The sequence below is a fragment of the Candida tropicalis genome, assembly GCF_000006335.3.
Source record: "Candida tropicalis MYA-3404 genomic scaffold supercont3.1, whole genome shotgun sequence".
NCBI lineage: Eukaryota > Fungi > Ascomycota > Pichiomycetes > Serinales > Debaryomycetaceae > Candida > Candida tropicalis.
In genome coordinates, this window is record NW_003020038.1 from 784,243 (window position 1) to 800,948 (window position 16,706).

Sequence of the window (16,706 nt, forward strand, 5' to 3'; positions counted from 1 at the left end):
ATAATGCAGGAAGTCACAAAAGTTAAATTAATAAAAACCGAAAAACAGTAAGATGAATATTAAAATTAATATTAATATTAAACGAGATTAAAGGGCAAATTGAAGTTTTCAATTAACACCGAAATTTTTGATCCATAAAAAAAATCCGATATCAAATCCGTGTTATATATTGACTAAGAATCCACTTTTCTATCCATATTAACTTCATGATTTTGGAAATGATATAGTGCAAGCTTAAAACAACAATGGTAGAAACGGACACACCAACAGATTCACCATTCACGATACTAACTCCAACAGAGAAAATATGGTTGGTGATTCTTATAAGTTGTAGTGGAATATGGTCTACATTATCAACATCAATCTATTTCCCTGCATTACCTGAATTATCCCATGATTTTAAAATATCACCAGGAATGACTAATATTTCCGTAGTTACCTATTTAATTTTTCAAGGGTTGAGTCCTACAATAATTGCAACATTTGCTGATTCTTATGGACGTAGGCCATGTTTGATTTATTGCTTAGTTGGATATTGTGCTGTTAATATTGCAATTAGTAGAGTTAATGTATTTTGGCTATTAATTGTACTTCGATGTATTCAAGCAGCTACAATATCACCGATTATTGCTGTTTCTGCAGGGATAGTTTCTGATTTTACTACTAAATCTAATCGTGGAAGGTTTATAGGCATTATTCAAGGAATACAATTAATAGGTCAAGGATTTGGTGCATTGGTTGGTTCGGGGGTTATTAGTAGGTTTGGCTGGAGAGGTGTATTTATATTTTTGGCTATTGGAAGTGGAAGTGTGATGATTTGTATTACTTTGATTTTCCCGGAAACTAATAGAAAAATCGTGGGTAATTTATCAGTGATTCCAAAACATATATGGAATAAAGCACCAGTTATCTATTTGCCATGTTATAAGAAAAGATTAACTAATGATTTGGATACAATATCTCCACCACAACTGATTAATTTATTAGATCCTTTCAGGATTCTAATTCAACCAGTGATATTCTTTACATTACTCGCGGGAGGATTTCAATTTGCTACTTGGACAATGTGTTTAACTACATTATCCACATCATTAGAGAAATATTATGGATATCTGATTATTCAAGTGGGATTGTGTTACTTAGCACCTGGTATTGGAACATTAGTTGGGTCAATTGTCACCGGTAGATTTATTGATTTTATCTATTCAAGAAAAATCGCTTCATATAATAAAAAAACTGCAAATTTATTAGAAGAAGAAAAACCTGAGTTTGATTTATTTTCAGCTAGATTTGAAACTACCATATATACAACATTAATGACTATTATATTTTGTATTGTTTTTGCGTGGTGTTTGGATAAAAAAGTTCATGTTGCTCCAATATTAATTTCATGTTTCTTTGTTTCATTTGCTGTTGTTTCTTTCTTGTCTTGTATGAATACTTTATTGGTTGATATGTTCCCATCTAAAGGATCTTCAGCATCAAGTTGTCTCAATTTAGTTCGATGTTTGTTATCGGCATTATTTGTTGGCACATTAGATCCAATGCAAGAAGCAATGACTATTGGTGGATGTTTTACATTTATGGCTGGATTATGTTTCTTATCCTATTTATTACTTGTCTATGTCTCACATACTTCTAGAGATAACAAAACAAAAGATTCTAACATAAATAAACGGTTGGAAAATTGATTTATTGTTTATGTATATTATTCTTCTTTCAAAAAAACAATTTTCATTTTGAGATCATTACTAATATACATATCGCCTATTTTAATCTTTAATATATTCTATACAAATGCATCTCTTGGTAAAGAAGCAGCTGAGTTTTTAAAATTCACTGATGCTTGTTGATAATCCCAATTACTTTGTTCCAATAACATTAGACCATAATTAATATTCAATTTTGTTTCCAATAAAACTTTAACCAAAATTTCTTGTTGTACTTGATTGAGTCTAGCTTTAATTTCTGCTGGCAAATCGGCCGCTGTTGGGGTGGGAGAAACAACTTGTATAGATGGAGTAACTCCACCTTGTGATTGTGGTGGGGGTGTTGGAGTAGCAGTAGCAGTAGCTGGATTGGTTGCTGCTCCAGCAGGGGCAGCTCCAGCAACAGCTGGATTTTGTGCATTGGCAGTGGATTCAGCGTCCCAAGGAAATTTGGTAGTATATGGTCTAATCAACAAGGAATCACTTGCAACAATCATACTACCATTTGGACCAGGAATAACAACAAATGTTCTATCAAATGATTTTTTACTTAAAGGTATTCTCTTGTGCTTTGGTGCAGAATGATATCTTGAACCACCTCTTGGTCCACTTGGTGTAGATGACATACTTCCATCTACTTCAGGTTGGGCGGTTTCTTCAAAACTTCCATGAATGGTAATTGTGATACCATTAAGTGACGGAAATTTGTAAACCTCCATGCTAAATAGATCAGGTTTTTCAAACAATTCATGACGAGTTTTTGGTAATTTTTGGAATGCTTTATAAATTTGTTCTTGTCCAGTGGCCAATTTGTCCATTCTTGCCTTGATGGAAGAAATTCTTGTCAAGTTTCTTGAATTGGTTAAATAGTAACCAAAATCAGTTGAATTATTGCTGTTACTATCAATGAGATAAGGATGTGATGAGTCTACTTGCATGGAAAATTGTGATTCGTTTTGGTATAAAATCATTAATTCAGCACGATTGGAATCCCATAATTTAATATAGTTAGCAATAAAATTAGTTGCAAGGTTTCTGGAATCATCGTCTTGGAAAAACATGGATTGTTGAGCTGGGAAGGGGAATGACAAGTATGAATTTAATGCTTGTTCATTTCTTAACACTTCCCCATTCAAGACAACCAACCTAGGGAATGATTTCATTAATTCCAATTTGATATTTTGAATCTCAGTTGGATTGTTTGTTTGTACAATTGGATTATTAAACAAAATCAATTCTCTTAAAAAGTTTAATTTATGTCTCCATGTTTCAAAAACCTTGATTCTTGAAAAATTGTTGTTTTGTAAAGAAAGATTTTGTAGTCTAGGGAAAGTTTGAGCCATAGAAGTTAATGTCTGTAAATCTTGCAATTCATTGTTGGATAAGTCAACAGTAATAACATCTAATTTTAAATCATCTGCTACTTTCATTAAAGCAGGGAAAAATTTTGAACTGACTGAAATTGATCCAAAGAATCCTTGAGCATTCAAACTAGGGTCTTGCTTGACATTACTAAGATTCAACATTCTAAGTTCTGGTTGGTATCTTGATTTCAAAAACTGGGTAATTGTTTCAATTGTAGACCCAGTACCTGAACCTGAACCTCCCGAAGTACCCATTTGACTAGATAAGTTGGAAACACCTTTGGAAAAACGTAAAGATTGTCCAGCAAATTTTACACCCGACCAATCCATTAATGTATTTGCTTGGGATTCATTTTTAACATAACCTTTCAAAATACCACTGTTTGAATCCACACTATAATTTGAAACTATCACTTTACATTTACGGGAAATAAAATTAATACATTCAGTCAGACTAGCTCCATTCCAACCCATGATTTCAATGGGATATTGATTTGCAGTGACAAAGGCATCGACATTTTGTTGATGCGATCCAGATGAGTATTGATTTCTGTTTCCGTGGTTATAATTGTTGTAGTTGTTATTATAACCTCCACCTCTTCCTCTTCCTCTATAACTCATTTTCTAAATAATTGTAATAAATGTTTTTTTAGTCTCGACAAAACAACAAACAAACTAAATCCTGGAGAAGAGGAAATATCTAAAACAATGTCAATTGAAGATGATTTTATATTTTTTTTTCAGATTTTTTTTTCTTCTTCCTTGACATTGTTAGTGGGTTTTTTTTTTTTTTTTTTTTGGAAGAGAAGTGAGAAAAAGAGTTCACATGTACACGACTCGGCTACAAAGTTGAAAAACTTATTTTAGTAAGGGTGTTTTTTGTTCTGTTTTTTTAACCTGATCTGTCCTATACGATTATTCCTACTTGTTGTTTAATCTAATCTTGCGATGTTGATTCATCATCTTCTTTGATGGAACCATTTTCATGTAAAGTACCAACGATTTTGTATCTATTCTCAAAATGTTCTTCCCAACCGTCCAAGGATTCAATTTCTAATTTAGACAAATCTTTCAAATCATCAATTGGTTTATCAATATCAGTCAAGACTTCTGGATCAAATGAGTTCTTGGCCAATCCTCTACTAGCATCTCTACCAGCAAAGTTTTCATAAGGGCCACCTGGACCATAGAATGCACCACCTTGGGTGACGTCAAATACTCTATTCTTGACAGCAATGAAAATCTTTGGTGAATCTCTACCATTGTATTTGGCCAATGATTTAGGAGTGAATTTTCCTTCGACTACGGTAGAAACTTGATCTGTGGATGAGTCCAATGGATTATTGTCATTACTTATGAATTCTGAAAAGATATTCTTTGCAAGCAATACTATAACTAGTATGATAATGATGGTCGTAAGCATAACTTAAAACAGTTGGCTGTATGAAAAATGTGATGGTTGTAAAAAATAAAAAAAAAAAGAACAGAAAAATCAGAAAAACTGAGACAGGAAAAGTATGAGGTTATTTATATTGGCAACACTATAAACGGAGAGTGTGAGTGTTGCGGAGTTGTTGTAAATAAATGTAAAGCACATGAGTTTTTTTTTGTTGAGTAAGTAAGTAAGTAAGTAAGTAAGTAAAAAAAAAATAATAACGGGCACTGGGTGTGGGTGTGCTATACGAGGCAGAGAAGAGAAATCACGGCAAACCAACAAGTAAAATATATGCCATTACTAATTTGCCAACCATCATGGAGTTTTTCCTACCACCATTCTAGCTCACCAAAGAGATAATCATGTGTCAGACAGAATACAATCAATTACTCCTCGTCGATCCAATCAGCAACCCTCCATCATATTCAACCTCAAGTAAATTTATCAAACCAAATCTCTTCCTAATTTTTTGCCTCTCTTAGTTTTCCCTTTTGGTGACAACTCTATTGTGAAAAAAAAAAATCTTTCTCTTGACTTTTTTTGGTGTTTTTTTTTTTCACCATTATTCTGAAGATTGATATCACACCACCTACTAATACCTTTTACACAATGGCTAGAGATATAATTGCTTTAGACGATCTTACGGTTAATAACCTTGGTACATTTAAAAAAATCAATGAAGTAACATTACCTATAAAATATCCTGAATCATGGTATAAACAATCATTAGAATCATCAAACTCAATTGTGCAATTAGCTTATTATTCAGAATTACCAGTTGGTGCAATTAAAGCAAGAACTTTTCATAATAATCATAGTTTAAAATTCAATGATTTTATAAATAATCAACTGGTTATATTATCTAAAACTCCAAATTCTGTATATATTGAAAGTTTTGCCGTATTAGTAGCGTACCGTAATTTAGGTATTGGTAAAAAATTATTACAATATTTAATTGATGAAACTAAAAAGAAGTTTATTCATGAAATTATAATTCATGTTCATGTTCAAAATGAAGAATCTATCAATTGGTATAAGAAACAAGGGTTCAAACAAGGCGAAATAGTTAAAGATTATTATAAAGATCAAAACTTGGATACTCCAGATGCCTTTATATTCACATTATCCGTATAAAAATAGAATTGATATATTAGTTGAAATCTATATTTGATATTTTTGCATTTTTAATATTTTTTATTTTCGCTTTGCTTTCTTTTTCTTTTCTGTAAAGACTATAATATACACTAGTAGAATAGAAGATATACATGGATAATTATCTTATAAAGCTACTTTATTTTTCATCTTCAGCTTCGTCTTCAGTATCAGTATTGATATCTGTGAAAACTTCTTCTTCTTCCTCTTCTTCTTCATCATTGTCATCTTCAGAAGTCTTCTTTTTCTTTGTGCTGGAACCTCTTAAAGCGGCAATTGCACCAGCTAAACTATCTTCTTCTGGATCAGATATATCACTATCTGAATCACTTTCATAGTCGCTGTCTTCATCTTGCGCTTTTCTTTCCTCTATCTTTTTCTTAATACCCGCAAGACTTTTACCAACAGAAAGTGGAGTAACCTCTAAGTCAATTGGAATATCTACATCAACACCAAAATAAGCATTGTTCTTCATCACTAATCTGTAATAATATTTACCAACATTTCCTGTTGGACTTGGTAATTGGATTTTAAATGTACCAATTATAGCATCAGTTCCTGTTTTCCAGGCTTCTTGCAGTAATTCCAAATTACTCAAATCTGCATTTTCCAAAGTATAAGCAGTAGTATCTTCAAGCAATCTATTTTCCTTTTGACTAATAACATAACAACTCCATGCATTACGGAATGGTTGTGGATAGTATGGAGCATAGGAATATGGCAACTGAGGTTGTTGTTCATTAACAATCATTGGATTCTTCATATATTCTAAAGTCTCTTCATCTTTCAAACGTTCATCCTCAATTTCAGGACATGATTTCAACTTTGGAGATTTGACCAAGAATTTAACAGAAATATGAGCATGGGAATGTGGTGGAACAGTACCATCTTCTTCTCCTGGAACTTTAATTTCAGCTTCAAGAATACGGAGACTTGGAATATGTTGAGCAACTTTCATGGCACGTTCAAATTTAACATCGTCAGTGATACCCAAAGCCTTTTTAGCTTCTTCTTTGGAAACTGCAAAAAGTTTACCCAATTTCTTGATTGGCTGCTTGACGACAACTTCAGGATCAACAAATGGTAATTGCAACAAGTCTTGATGTTTTCCATCTGGTAAAACAGCTTGAGCAATAGATTTCTTTAAATCTTCAGCAGCAATAATAGTATCTTGAAGTTTGAAAACCACAGCAATATCAATCAAACCATTAATCAAGAATGGCAATTTGGAAATAAGTTTAAGTTTATCACTTTCATTGCTAACTTTCTTACGGTTGAAATAATCATATACTAAATTCTTCAATTCTTCTTGACTCAAATTTGGAAATTCTTGTTTGATTTCTTGACTTTCCAAAACATAACTCAAAATAACATCTGGAGTAATAATCTTTGCTGGGTTTCTATCAGTAAATTTACGAACAAAATTAGCAGCAGTATCAACATGTAATCCCTTTCTGGTGTGTGATTTAACATTACTCCACCATTTACCAACAATTAAAGGTAATAAAACACCAATAAGCATAAAGTACATAACGACAACCAATGAACTATATTTACCTTCAACCAAAAATTGTGGCAAAGCAATACCATGAGTAGTTGGTTGTTCACCGTCTGGATGACCATAACGTAAGAAATTTTCTCTAGTAACTTCATCAGTTAATGCTTTATAAGCAGAAGTTAATCTAATATAAGCTTGTTCAGCTGCATTTCTTTCATCTTCAGTTAAGTCTTTTGGTAATTTATCAGGATGATATTTTAAAGATAATTTTCTGTAATGACTTTTAATTTCCCTTTCACTAGCAGTAAATGAAACATCTAAAATTGTATAAGGATCAAATAATCCAGTCATATCAGCTTCTTTAGTAACATATTTAGCTAAATAATAAACACTAGCCCATCCTAAAATTAATACTATCAAAGTCTTATTGAAAATTTTCAGTGATTTTTGTCTTGCTTGGAAAGATTTAATTTCTGAAATATTATCAACATTTAATGTTTCACTATTTTCTTTAATTGACCCTGAAATTGATTCATTTTCTTTACTTGGATTAGTATTTGATAAAACTCTAGCAATATATTTAAATGTTAATGGTAATAATATAAATGATAATAATGCTAATATGAAAAATGGCCAAGTTTCACCCAGCTCATCATAGTTATATTCAGATGAAGCCATTGTACGGTTGTGATTAGTGTTGGTTATAAGAACGTGTGGTGGTGGTGGTAGTGGTGGGTTTTTTTTTTTTGTACTTAAGCTGTACTTCTTCCTTTTTACAATTTTTTTTTTTTATTTTTTTCAAAGATTCATGTTGACGTGTGTTGTCCTCTCTCTCTCACTCACTCGCACTCTAAAAATTTTCATAGTGAGAGTTTGTTCTTTGTTCTTAGACTGCCTATTACGGTAATAACATGAATCATAGTTTTAATATTAATCCTTTACTATAGAAATATTCAAAATTAAAAATAAAAGTTAAACACACGATAATAGATGAAAAAAAAAAAATAATACTAATAATAATAATAATAATAAATGAAAATCATATAAACATACTATGTAATTGATATTCCCTAGTGGTGGAATAAACGGATTGGGTTTTCGACATAAACAATATCGTTGGCATCAGCAGCAGCGAAAACAGCTTTATCCATAACAGATCCAGATGGAGCAGCAATGAATTTAACACCTGATCTAGCAGCTCTGTAAACGTTATCTGGGAATGGGAAGAAAGCATCAGAAGACAAAGCAACGTTGGATAATTTACCTAACCATTCTTTTCTTTCTTCAGCAGTCAATGGTTCTGGAATTTCAGCAAATTTGGATTCGTATTCAGATTTTTCTGGTTCTTCAGTTGGAATTTGGTTGGTGACATACAAGTCAATAGCATTGGATTTTTCTGGTCTCTTGGTACCTTTAGCCCATTTGAAACCCAAAACCTTTGGATGTTGTCTCAACCACCAGTTGTCGGCTTTATCACCAGCTAATCTGGTACAGTGGATACGAGATTGTTGACCAGCACCTAAACCAATAACCATACCGTTCTTGGCGTAACAAACAGAGTTGGATTGAGTGTATTTCAATGCAATGGTAGCAATGGTCAAATCAATAGCACCTTGGTCGGTTAAACCCTTATTCTTAGAAACAATTTCTTTGAATGAAGAGCCTTTGAAAATGGCATCGTTTCTCTTTTGTTGTAAAGTGACACCGTAGACTTGTCTGCTTTCTAAAGCATCTGGGGTGAAGTTTGGATCAATTTGCAAAATACAGTATTTACCATTCTTCTTCTTTTTCAAAAGAGCCAAAGCTTCATCAGAGAAACCTGGGGCAATAACACCATCGGAAACTTCCTTGGAAATGATTTGAGCAGTTGGCTTGTCAACAATGTTTGAGAGAGCAATGAAATCACCGAAAGAGGACATTCTGTCAGCACCTCTGGCTCTAGCGTAAGCATTGGCCAATGGAGACAAGTCTTCAATATCTTCAACAAAGTAGATCTTCTTTTCAATGTCAGATAATGGCAAACCAACAGCAACACCGGCTGGGGAAACGTGTTTGAAAGAAGCAGCAGCTGGCAAGTTCAAAGAAGCAGATAATTCTTTAACCAATGGCCATGAGTTCAAAGCATCCAACAAGTTGATGTAACCTGGAGAACCGTTCAAAACTTTGAATGGCAATTCACCTTCAGCAACAAAAGCTTGAGCTGGCTTTTGATGTGGGTTAGCACCGTATCTCAATGGCAATTGAGAAACGTTTTCGGAGTATTGTTTTCTGAAGAAGTCAGAAATAGCAGAATCGTATTCAGCAGTGTGTTCAAAAGCTTTAAGAGCCATTTGTTTCTTGAAATCATCAGTGATCTTACCACCTTTCAATTCTTGTAAGAAAACGGCGTAATCCTTTGGATCAGAAAGGATAGTAACTCTATTGTGGTTCTTAGCAGCAGCTCTAAGAAGAGTGACACCACCAATGTCAATTTCTTCAACAGCTTCTGGAATAGTAACGGCAACCTTGGCAACGGTTTCTTTGAATGGGTACAAGTTACAGACGACGAAATCAATCTTGTCGATACCTTGGGCCAAAAGATCTTTTTCATCACTTTCCAAGTTTCTGGCAAGAATACCACCATGAACAGCTGGGTGCAAGGTTTTAACTCTACCACCTAACATTTCTGGAGCTTTGGTGATGGAAGAGACATCTTCAACTGGGAAACCGGCTTCACGCATTAACTTAGCAGTACCACCAGAGGCCAAGATTCTGACATTAGAGGCAATAAGACCTTTGGCAAGATCTAATAACCCGGTTTTGTCATAAACACTGACAATTGCTGTTTGTTGAGACATAATTGATGAATTTGAAATAGGCTAGACTAGACTTGAGGAGGAATTAGTGATGAGCTTATAACAATAAGAAAAGTTTTCTAAGATGTAAAGATTTTCTTTTCTTTCTTTTTTTTTTTTTTTTTTTTTTATGGGCAAAATTATATACTGGCACTGAGTTGTGTGTGTGTGTGTGTGTGTGTGTGTGTGAACGAGTGAGCAAAAGAGAGATTATCGGCGGATGCGTGTAAGATGGTGGACGGGATCAAACTTTTGTGTGAGTAATTTATTGGATTATTACCAGGACGACATTTTGATGTCGCGATGTTGGAACACAATACACCAGAAAAAAACAAAAGAGTAAATGAATAATAATTTATTGCCTTCTCATTTGTGCTCCACATTAAATTACTTTACATTTCATATAATTTGACTCGGGATCTGTCGACTCACAGTTGTGTGGATTGTTCTGTTTAATTGTTGTTTTTTTGCGTTGATAAGTCGATGAGCTTTTTGTATTGTGTTGTTAAAATTTTATACGTTTAGAGACGAAAAATTGGTTCGAAACCATTAAACTGAAATTCTTCTACTCAAACTTGAGACTCGGATATATGACTCTACAACACATAATTTAATTTTGAATAAAACTGGCACGTAGTCTTGTTCTTCTATTAATATACAATTAATATACACAATTAGAAAATGAAACACAGCGAAAACAATACCAATTTAGCTTTAGCCAAGATGGACAACATAATCTTAGAATTAAATCTAAGATCTGTATCTCCACAAGGACAAAGTGTTGTGCTTCTTCCAGGTGTGTCTTCTACCGGCCTTGGTCTTGTTGAACAAGTGACCTTTGTTGATACCTCTGGATTTCTTACCAGCGGAAGTCAAACCTCTAGATTCTCTGTGTTTGTGAACTGGGTTAGCGATCCAGTTGTATCTAGCATCTCTTCTGATAGCTTTGTGAGATGGGTCGACTAAGATAACTTCAAAGTATTTGTAGGTAGAATCTTGGTTAACCCAGTAGGAGTTCAAAACTCTCAAGTTAGAAGCACGACGACCAACTCTTTCTTCAGCAGTGGATCTCAAAGATCTTTGGTATTTCAATTGGTTAACCCCTTGGTTGGTTGGTTTACCGTAAGTGGCACCCTTTGGAACTGGTCTCTTTCTACCACCTCTTCTAACTCTAACTCTGTAGATAACGAAACCTTGTTTGGCCTTGTAACCTAATCTTCTAGCCTTGTCTGGTCTAGATGGTCTAGAAGCTCTGTGAATGACATTCTTTTGTCTGTATTCCCAACATCTGACTCTGTACAAGAATCTCATGACATCGGATTGCTTCTTTCTTTGCAATTCTTCCAAATATTTGTAGGCACCCATTGTTGTTACTTAGTTTCGGTGGTAGTTAATGAAATAAACAGGAAAAAAAAAAAATAAAAAAAAAACTAAAATAAAAAGTGCATTGAAAAATCTGTTTCGCTATACTGAAAAATTTTCTCCCCTACAGTGATTGACACTAATATTTTTTTGAGTGAGAAATAATCCGATGCGCACTAAGAAAAAAACTCAGACTAGGTCTGTAACCCTAAATAAGTTTAAATGCACGTGATTTGGATGATCAATTATGATGATATTGTAAATATAATAACCAGATATACAAACAAAACAAGTGCTAAGATCATATAGTTAACAAGACAAAACGGTATGGATATATTGTATACGATATGAAGAAATGTTCTAATATTTACTAGAATTTGTTGGAAATTTATATCAAAATTATACAAATCTAATACAGAATCATAAATAACAAAATAGATTTAATGCTGATGGTACCAAATTATGCCAGAAATCTATGATAGCTGCTATGATATACCACAGTTCAATGAAGGTATTAAGGCTGATGTTACAATTGTATTAATCACGTGTACTATATGCACGTGCTAATACGCGTAGAAATCTCCAGAAAAAAATAAAAAAATTAGTAAATTTATCTGAGATGATCATCGGAACTAAAATAGTAACACCATACTTAATTATTCATCATCTAACAAGCACAAACAATGGATGCATCAAATGAACCTTTAGAAACAATCTCTAAGGTTGAAATACTGGAAGTCTCTAGTCTGAATTCTGAGAGTCAAGAAGGTGTGAATCAAACCACCGATACAGTCAATGTACAAGAGCAAGATCATTCAGAAACATTAAATGCCACAACTGAAATTGCAGTGCCCGATGCAACTGCCGAAATAACAGAAGTCTCTGCTACTACCACAGAACCTATTGTTACCAAGGAACCCGTTATTGATAATACCGAAGTGACAGATTCAACTGTTCTCGCAGAAACGACACAAAATGACATAACTACATCGGATAATCAACAAGAGGAACATAATATCAATACAAATGAAACAACTTCAAACACCACATCCAGTGAGATCCATGAAGATTTAAAACCTCCACTCCATGGCGAGAATATTGTGATAATCAACAATACTGATCAAGAAGAAAATACTGTAGGTGAAGCAACAGTACAAAATTTCCTTAGCACTGAAAGCAATGTTGAAGAAGTTCAAAAATTGTCTGATGATGAGATCAATGTGGATGATGTTTCCTCGGATGATGAGTCAAGTTCAGATGAAAGTAGTAGCAGTGATGATGATGATGACAGTTCATCTGATGATGATGACGACGACGATATGAAGGAACTTGGGGATCTTGATGACGAAGAAGAAGAATCTAATGATGGCCCAGTTAAATCAACACATGAAATCTTGAATGAAAAGGCACCAACATTACCAGAAGATTATAAAATACCAGAGAATGCTCCTATTGAAGAAATTGGGGAAATTACAGGTATGGTCGAAAATACCTTAATTATCAAGGCAAAAACATCAGGAGAATTTAGAGTTCTACAAGAGAAATCAATTTTTTGTTTTGAAGATAGAACAGTAATTGGGCCATTGTTTGAAATTTTTGGAAGAGTTCAACAGCCAGTTTACAGTGTTAAATTTAACTCTGAAGACGAGTTTAATAAATTCAAAGGTTGCAAGGGCAAGAGTGTTTACTATGTTGTTCCAGACTCACAGTTTTTATATACCGATTCAATCAAACATATCAAAGGAACTGATGCAAGTAATTGTCATGATGAGGAATTACCTGAAGAAGAACAAGAATATTCTGATGATGAAAAAGAACTGGCTGCAAAACAAGCAAAGAAAAAGAAGAAAAATAGCAACAAGAACAAGAGAGCAATAGAACTGAATCCGGTACCCCAAACAAAGAGACAAAACGTAGCTCCATATACCCCATTGTCTTCTACTTCTAACAGAACTGGGTTGCAAAATAGAGGCAGACTGATTAATCCACAGAATACGAACGTATACAATACTTACCAACAACAACAACAACAACAACAACAGCAACAATCAGCAGCAGCAGCTCTACCACCAGCACCACCACAATCATCTTTCCAACAACATCAACAGACACAATCTCAATATGGTCAGCCATACTACCCACAGAGTGATCAGTACGGTAACACACCTAATCAGTATCAAAATTTCCCACCTCAACAACAACCATATTATCAAAACCAGGGAAACCAAGGATACAACAATCCATATCAGCAAAGCTACCCACAACAAAGTTACCCACAGCAAAGCTACCCACAGCAAAATTACACACAACAAAATCAATACTTCCAACCCCCACAACAACAACCATACAATATGCAGAATACACAAGTCGATCCTGCTCAATTGGCACAACTTCAAAATATGCTCTTACAACATTTACAGAATAGTCAAAACCTAAATTATCCTCCTCAACCACCTCATTAAATTAAAATACACTTATATAGAGAAGTAATCTATAATCTATCTAAAACTTTTTCGGCAATTTCTAATGAATTTTCAGGGAAACCTGCCATTTTGGCAACTTGCAAAGCATGAGACCGTTCACTTATTCCAGGTTCCAAAGAATGATCAATAATGAAATCACCTTCTACTGTACCTCTCGTTATAACTCTGGTTCTAAAATATCTGATATTGCTCTGATCAATGCTATTTTCAACTAATAACTCTTGTAACTCTTTACCAAAATGTGTGGCGAATAAAGTTCGGCACTTGTTGTCATTTAACAAACCAAGTAATGTAGCATATGCTATAGCCAATCCTTCTTTACCACTTGTTCCTCTTCCAATTTCATCCACTATTGCAAGTGATCTAGGAGTTGCATTCTTTAATATATTACTTGTTTCCACCATCTCTACCATAAATGTACTCATATCATTATACAAATCATCTGATGCACCAATTCTGGTAAATATTCGATCAACTACACCAATTGTTGCTTTATCTGCTGGAACATAAGATCCCGTTTGTGCTAAAATTACAATCAATGCATTCTGTCTCAAGAATGTACTTTTACCACCCATATTTGGTCCTGAAATCACCCACAAGTTGCCTTCTGCACCCATTGCAGAATCATTAGGGATGAACATGTTTCCTGACTGCTTCAAACTAAATTCAACGACAACATGACGCCCTCCTTGGATGGAAAGTTTAGGGGTTTTAATCAAATTTGGACAAACCCAATTATTTTCTTCTGCTATTATGGCAAACGATGCTGTTACATCCAAGAAATCAACCAATCTAGCCAACTCTCGAAATTCCGAGAACCTTTGGATTACCTTCTGCTTAAGTTCATTCATGATTTCATCTTCTATTAACAAAATCGACGCTTGCTTCTCATTAATGGCATGTTGAAGATCATTCCATTTTTTTGGTCTGTATAAAAGTGACATTTTCTTTGTGTAAAGAATATCTTTACTCAATTTTTGAGAAGCCTTTTCGATTGATGATGTTTTCCCACTAATGAGAATCGAGTTGACATATTTCCCAACAGAATCTTTCTTTGACAAGGTAAGCTTTTGATCAATATCGTGTAATGTTGCACGCAAATCATTCACGAATTGTGTTTCCTTGTTTTCCAACACTTCCAAATCATCATGTAAAGCACGCAATGCCTCATTGTAGTCCTTACGAACCGAATAAAATGTATCATGGTCATTCTCTTCAGTTTTCTTAACCCGATACTTCTCGCTATAGTTGTTTCCATAAGAACTTAAATTGCCATATGCGGGAACAGTGTCTTCTTCTTGAACATAGTCTGAACCTTCAGTCTGATCACCAGAAGTCACTTCTTCTGTTTCAATCACGCTCAAAATCTCCTCTGCAATTTCTTGAGGAACTTTGAATTTTTCCAAAAAGCTTTTTAAAACTGGGGCATTTTTAGGTTTCTTGTTATACTCTTCTGATAAAAAATCTCTTAATTTTTGTAATTTCTGAATGGATGCTGCCGTATGAAGTAAATGAGTTGCCAAATCACCCCTTCCTATTACTAATCTTTGTAAATTTCTTATAAAATCACCAATTTGCAGTAGTTGTTGTCGCGTAACAATCTTTAAATAATCATTTTTCAAGAAAAGTTCCACATACTTTTGTCTATATTTAATCTCATCAATTTCCAATAACGGTGACTTCACCCAGTCTGTCAACATTCTTGTTCCTGACAGTGTACAAGTTCGTTTAATTGTAGAAAGTAATGATCCTACAGCTGACGTCCTGCCAACAATGGTTCGTTCCGTCAACTCTAACGCCTCTCTGGTTCTGGAATCCATCTGCAAACAATTTTCATTAACATAACGTGTAGGTAAATCTAATACAATGTTGGAGTCTGGTAAGTTGATGCTGATATATGATAATATCATATTTAATGCTGCATGCTCTCTCACTGTAAGATCTTCAAAATGCTTACGCACCTTCTGGACATGGGAATCAAATCTTTGTTTCAAATCAGAATACATAGTAACCGAATGATACCGTAACAGATATCGTTTCAACTCCTGCAAAGGACCATACCATTTTCCTAAATGTAGTTCCTTGTTCTGTAATTCCTTTTGCATCAAAATCTCACTTGGATTAATTCTTGACAAATCCGAACTCAATTGGCCCAAGGTAGTCAGTTGAACAAATGATTCTCCTACAGAGATATCAATCCAAGATAATCCAATTTGCAAATCAGGATCAGCTGGTAGCTTAACTGCATTAGGTGGTAAATAAATGGAAAGTAAATAGTTATTCTCATTGAAATTTAAAAAGGATTCATCAATTAAAGTTCCTGGTGTTATGATTCGTGATATTTTTCGGTGGACTAATTGCAGGTCTGTTTTGCTACCAAGAGAACATTGGTCCACAATTGCTACATTCACTTTATGATCATGAATTAACATTTCTGCAAATCTCTTTAGTTGAGTTACGGGAAAGCCTGCAAATGGGATTATATGGTTTGAAGTTTTTTTACTTGCAAGTTTTATTCCTAATTTTGGAGCATATTCTTCTGCTTGTTCAAAATACAATTCATAAAAACTTCCAACTTGTATCAAGCTAACACATCCTGGATTTGAATCAATCAACTTTTTAACTGTATTGAATAACGGTGTAAGGGATGTCTTTTGCGTTCTAGCTCCTCTATCCCAATTTTCCAACTGTGGATTTGTACTTTTTGTTGTGGTAGTAGTTGTAGTTGAAGCTGCTGTTGCATGATATCGAGCTCCCCCAAAACTAAAAACACGAAGTAAGCAGTATTCACTTCTTCGTAGTACCAACTTAAACATTTAAATATATCTCTGGAAAAAAAAATTTGGAACCTTCTTCAAAAAGATGATCT

General features: G+C 34.1%; 9 protein-coding genes across 9 annotated transcripts; 3 read left to right on the forward strand and 6 right to left on the reverse strand. All coding sequences in view use genetic code 12, as the record gives it.

Moving 5' to 3' along the window:
* Positions 1–245: 245 nt before the first annotated feature.
* Positions 246–1,691, forward strand: CTRG_00368 (uncharacterized protein; the record flags this gene model as incomplete). Its single annotated transcript, XM_002545541.1, has 1 exon — positions 246–1,691. The coding sequence occupies one exon, from the start codon at positions 246–248 to the stop codon at positions 1,689–1,691; it is 1,446 nt and encodes a 481-aa protein (XP_002545587.1).
* Positions 1,692–1,789: 98 nt separating this feature from the next.
* Positions 1,790–3,694, reverse strand: MEX67 (Mex67p; the record flags this gene model as incomplete). Its single annotated transcript, XM_002545542.1, has 1 exon — positions 1,790–3,694. The coding sequence occupies one exon, from the start codon at positions 3,692–3,694 to the stop codon at positions 1,790–1,792; it is 1,905 nt and encodes a 634-aa protein (XP_002545588.1).
* A 316-nt stretch (positions 3,695–4,010) lies between these two features.
* On the reverse strand, positions 4,011–4,496 carry DAP1 (Dap1p; the record flags this gene model as incomplete). Its single annotated transcript, XM_002545543.1, has 1 exon — positions 4,011–4,496. The coding sequence occupies one exon, from the start codon at positions 4,494–4,496 to the stop codon at positions 4,011–4,013; it is 486 nt and encodes a 161-aa protein (XP_002545589.1).
* Positions 4,497–5,117: 621 nt separating this feature from the next.
* On the forward strand, positions 5,118–5,642 carry NAT5 (peptide alpha-N-acetyltransferase subunit; the record flags this gene model as incomplete). Its single annotated transcript, XM_002545544.1, has 1 exon — positions 5,118–5,642. The coding sequence occupies one exon, from the start codon at positions 5,118–5,120 to the stop codon at positions 5,640–5,642; it is 525 nt and encodes a 174-aa protein (XP_002545590.1).
* Positions 5,643–5,799: 157 nt separating this feature from the next.
* Positions 5,800–7,836, reverse strand: CTRG_00372 (protein-transporting protein; the record flags this gene model as incomplete). The annotated part of the gene is made up of 1 exon (XM_002545545.1): positions 5,800–7,836. One exon carries the CDS (start codon positions 7,834–7,836, stop codon positions 5,800–5,802), a length of 2,037 nt encoding a protein of 678 aa, XP_002545591.1.
* Positions 7,837–8,228: 392 nt separating this feature from the next.
* Positions 8,229–9,995, reverse strand: ADE17 (bifunctional phosphoribosylaminoimidazolecarboxamide formyltransferase/IMP cyclohydrolase; the record flags this gene model as incomplete). The annotated part of the gene is made up of 1 exon (XM_002545546.1): positions 8,229–9,995. The coding sequence occupies one exon, from the start codon at positions 9,993–9,995 to the stop codon at positions 8,229–8,231; it is 1,767 nt and encodes a 588-aa protein (XP_002545592.1).
* A 747-nt stretch (positions 9,996–10,742) lies between these two features.
* Positions 10,743–11,357, reverse strand: RPL15A (60S ribosomal protein eL15; the record flags this gene model as incomplete). The annotated part of the gene is made up of 1 exon (XM_002545547.1): positions 10,743–11,357. The coding sequence occupies one exon, from the start codon at positions 11,355–11,357 to the stop codon at positions 10,743–10,745; it is 615 nt and encodes a 204-aa protein (XP_002545593.1).
* A 680-nt stretch (positions 11,358–12,037) lies between these two features.
* On the forward strand, positions 12,038–13,816 carry CTRG_00375 (RNA-binding snoRNP assembly protein; the record flags this gene model as incomplete). Its single annotated transcript, XM_002545548.1, has 1 exon — positions 12,038–13,816. One exon carries the CDS (start codon positions 12,038–12,040, stop codon positions 13,814–13,816), a length of 1,779 nt encoding a protein of 592 aa, XP_002545594.1.
* A 29-nt stretch (positions 13,817–13,845) lies between these two features.
* CTRG_00376 (mismatch repair ATPase) lies at positions 13,846–16,653 on the reverse strand (the record flags this gene model as incomplete). The annotated part of the gene is made up of 1 exon (XM_002545549.1): positions 13,846–16,653. The coding sequence occupies one exon, from the start codon at positions 16,651–16,653 to the stop codon at positions 13,846–13,848; it is 2,808 nt and encodes a 935-aa protein (XP_002545595.1).
* Between the last annotated feature and the right edge of the window lie 53 nt (positions 16,654–16,706).